General features: G+C 41.4%; 1 protein-coding gene across 1 annotated transcript; it reads right to left on the bottom strand.

Annotated features, from left to right (window-relative positions):
* Positions 1-1,354: 1,354 nt before the first annotated feature.
* On the bottom strand, positions 1,355-1,899 carry LOC310966018 (transcription factor HES-4-like; the record flags this gene model as incomplete). The annotated part of the gene is made up of 2 exons (XM_083939805.1): positions 1,786-1,899; positions 1,355-1,672 (listed from the first exon to the last, which is right to left on the bottom strand). Exons 1-2 carry the CDS (start codon positions 1,846-1,848, stop codon positions 1,355-1,357), a joined length of 381 nt encoding a protein of 126 aa, XP_083795931.1. The 5' UTR covers positions 1,849-1,899.
* Between the last annotated feature and the right edge of the window lie 241 nt (positions 1,900-2,140).

Raw genomic sequence — 2,140 nt, 5'->3', positions numbered from 1 at the left:
GGCCAATATGTAGTTATAGTAAAACTGACATGAAGAGTGCAGAGTGACAACAAATAAACATGAGCACAGAAAACGTTCATCTTTCAGTATCCTCAAAGCAATTTCAGTCAAAAACAACTGGACTGGTTGTTTGTCTAGGAAGACCAACCAGTTAGTTGGACCAGTCCCAGCCTGGTCAGATGCGTACATGAACTGATGAAGCCTCTTGGATGACAGGTGAAACGTCTTCCTAGACAAACAACCAGTCCAGTTGTTTTTGACTGAAATTGCTTTGAGGATAACGATGACCTGGACGAATGAGAACATTCACAGGTTCATCTTTCAGTGTTTGTTTATTCAACAAGTCACAATGAGCCACATGAAGTATGAAAGCTCCAACTAGAGGTGATGATACATCACAGCAACAACAACTTGTAGATCTCTACAAGACACACTGTACTCAGAGAGAGTAAAGGAACAACTATCTTTATAAAAGACAAAAGATTTACAGTATGTGAGGACACAATACTCACTGTACTTTGAAATGTTTTTACAAATGGATTCAAACATTTGAACTTAATGAACAAAACACAAATGAGTGAAAACTGACCTTACAACAGGTCATATTGTTCTTGATAACCACTGAACTCAATCAATTATCAGAATGTCAAAATAACATTGTCACTGGAAAACTGTGACAGTGTGACTAAACAAACCTTTTACAATCAAAAGATAAACATATTGATCTAAAAACAGATCATTTTTCAATAATCACATAAAGTGAGGCAAAGTCCATTATGACAATTCAAAGTAACCAATACTTATCAAGAGAGGATAAACATTTCCATGCACTATATTGTACCAACACACGACGTGCAGCGAGGCATTAAAGTGTCACAGGAAAATTGTGACATTAAGCAAATCTTTTACAAAAAAAAAGGTAAACATTTGGATCTAATAGCACTTCAGTTTTGAGTAATAAAGATTAAAGTCCATTATGACAATATGTCCATGAAAAAGGACAGTTAATATTTCTGATCAAAATGATCAATAACATCAGAAGATAACAAATGTTACCAGAGCGTTTACCACCAACACATGAAGTACAGTGAGGTATGATAAGAATGGCTGATGCAATCAGATTTGGTTCATGCAACATGCATGACAAGACGTTCTCTTTCTTAACTTGAAAGATATTGTTGCTGTCATTTCCTCAGGAGACGTCGTCTTTCACAACAGAAGAACAAACTACAAAATACAACCTTCTGTACAAGCAGAAGAACAAGTCCATCACATTCAAATGATTCAGTTTCAGTAATCTTTGACCTTTATGGTCATGTCACTTTGTCTGCTAGTAACTCCAGTCTGTAGGTGTCTACCACGGCCTCCAGAGGGCGCTGTTGACCGGACTCTTGTCTTTGGTGACGCTGCTCTGGACTGTGGAGCTCAGAAGAGAGAAGTCAGCCTCTCTCAGGTTGTTATCAGAGGAAGACTGCAGCTTGTTGAAGTGGTTCAATCTTCTCTGCTGCTGCAGTCGTCTCAGGACACAAACGGTCATCTCCAGGATGTCTGCTTTCTCCATCTTGGAGTCTGGCTCCTGTTTGAGGAACTCTGGACCCAGGAGAGACTTGAGCCGCTCAATGCTGCTGTTGATTCGCTCTCTGCGTAACTTCTCCACCAGAGGCTTTCTGAGCTACAGAAAGAAGAACAAAGTCATGAATAAACTTATTCCGCAGGATAGTGTTAGCAGAAACAATGACGACGTCTCGCTGACAATATTTCAGTCTTCTTGAAGCTTCAGTTTACCTTGTGGGTCAGAGTCAGATGCTCCTCAGAATGGGTCATTGCTGCAGTGAGTGTAGGTGCCATGTCTGGGTCTCTGTGCTGTAGAGGTCTCTGCAGAGAGAGTCTGAGCTCTGCTGGCTTCACACCTCATATTTATAGACCCACATCTCCATATGAATGTGTGGGTCTCGGTCTGGTTGGAGTTTCTCACAGTCTCAGCCAATCAGAGAGCTCGGTGAGACAATAAGGGATGTGGCACACATAGTGCTGGGGGATAATGGTTAGATCTCAGGGGAACAGGTGGAGGACTGGGGGGGGGGGGGGGGGGTGATGTAGAGAGACTCACAGAGCTCTGTTTGAATCTGGGAAAGTGGTG

This window comes from Echiichthys vipera (genome assembly GCF_963691815.1).
Source record: "Echiichthys vipera genome assembly, chromosome: X".
Lineage (NCBI taxonomy): Eukaryota > Metazoa > Chordata > Actinopteri > Perciformes > Trachinidae > Echiichthys > Echiichthys vipera.
The sequence above is the reverse complement of the archived record's forward strand: the minus strand, read 5'-3'. Positions and strand labels throughout refer to the sequence as shown.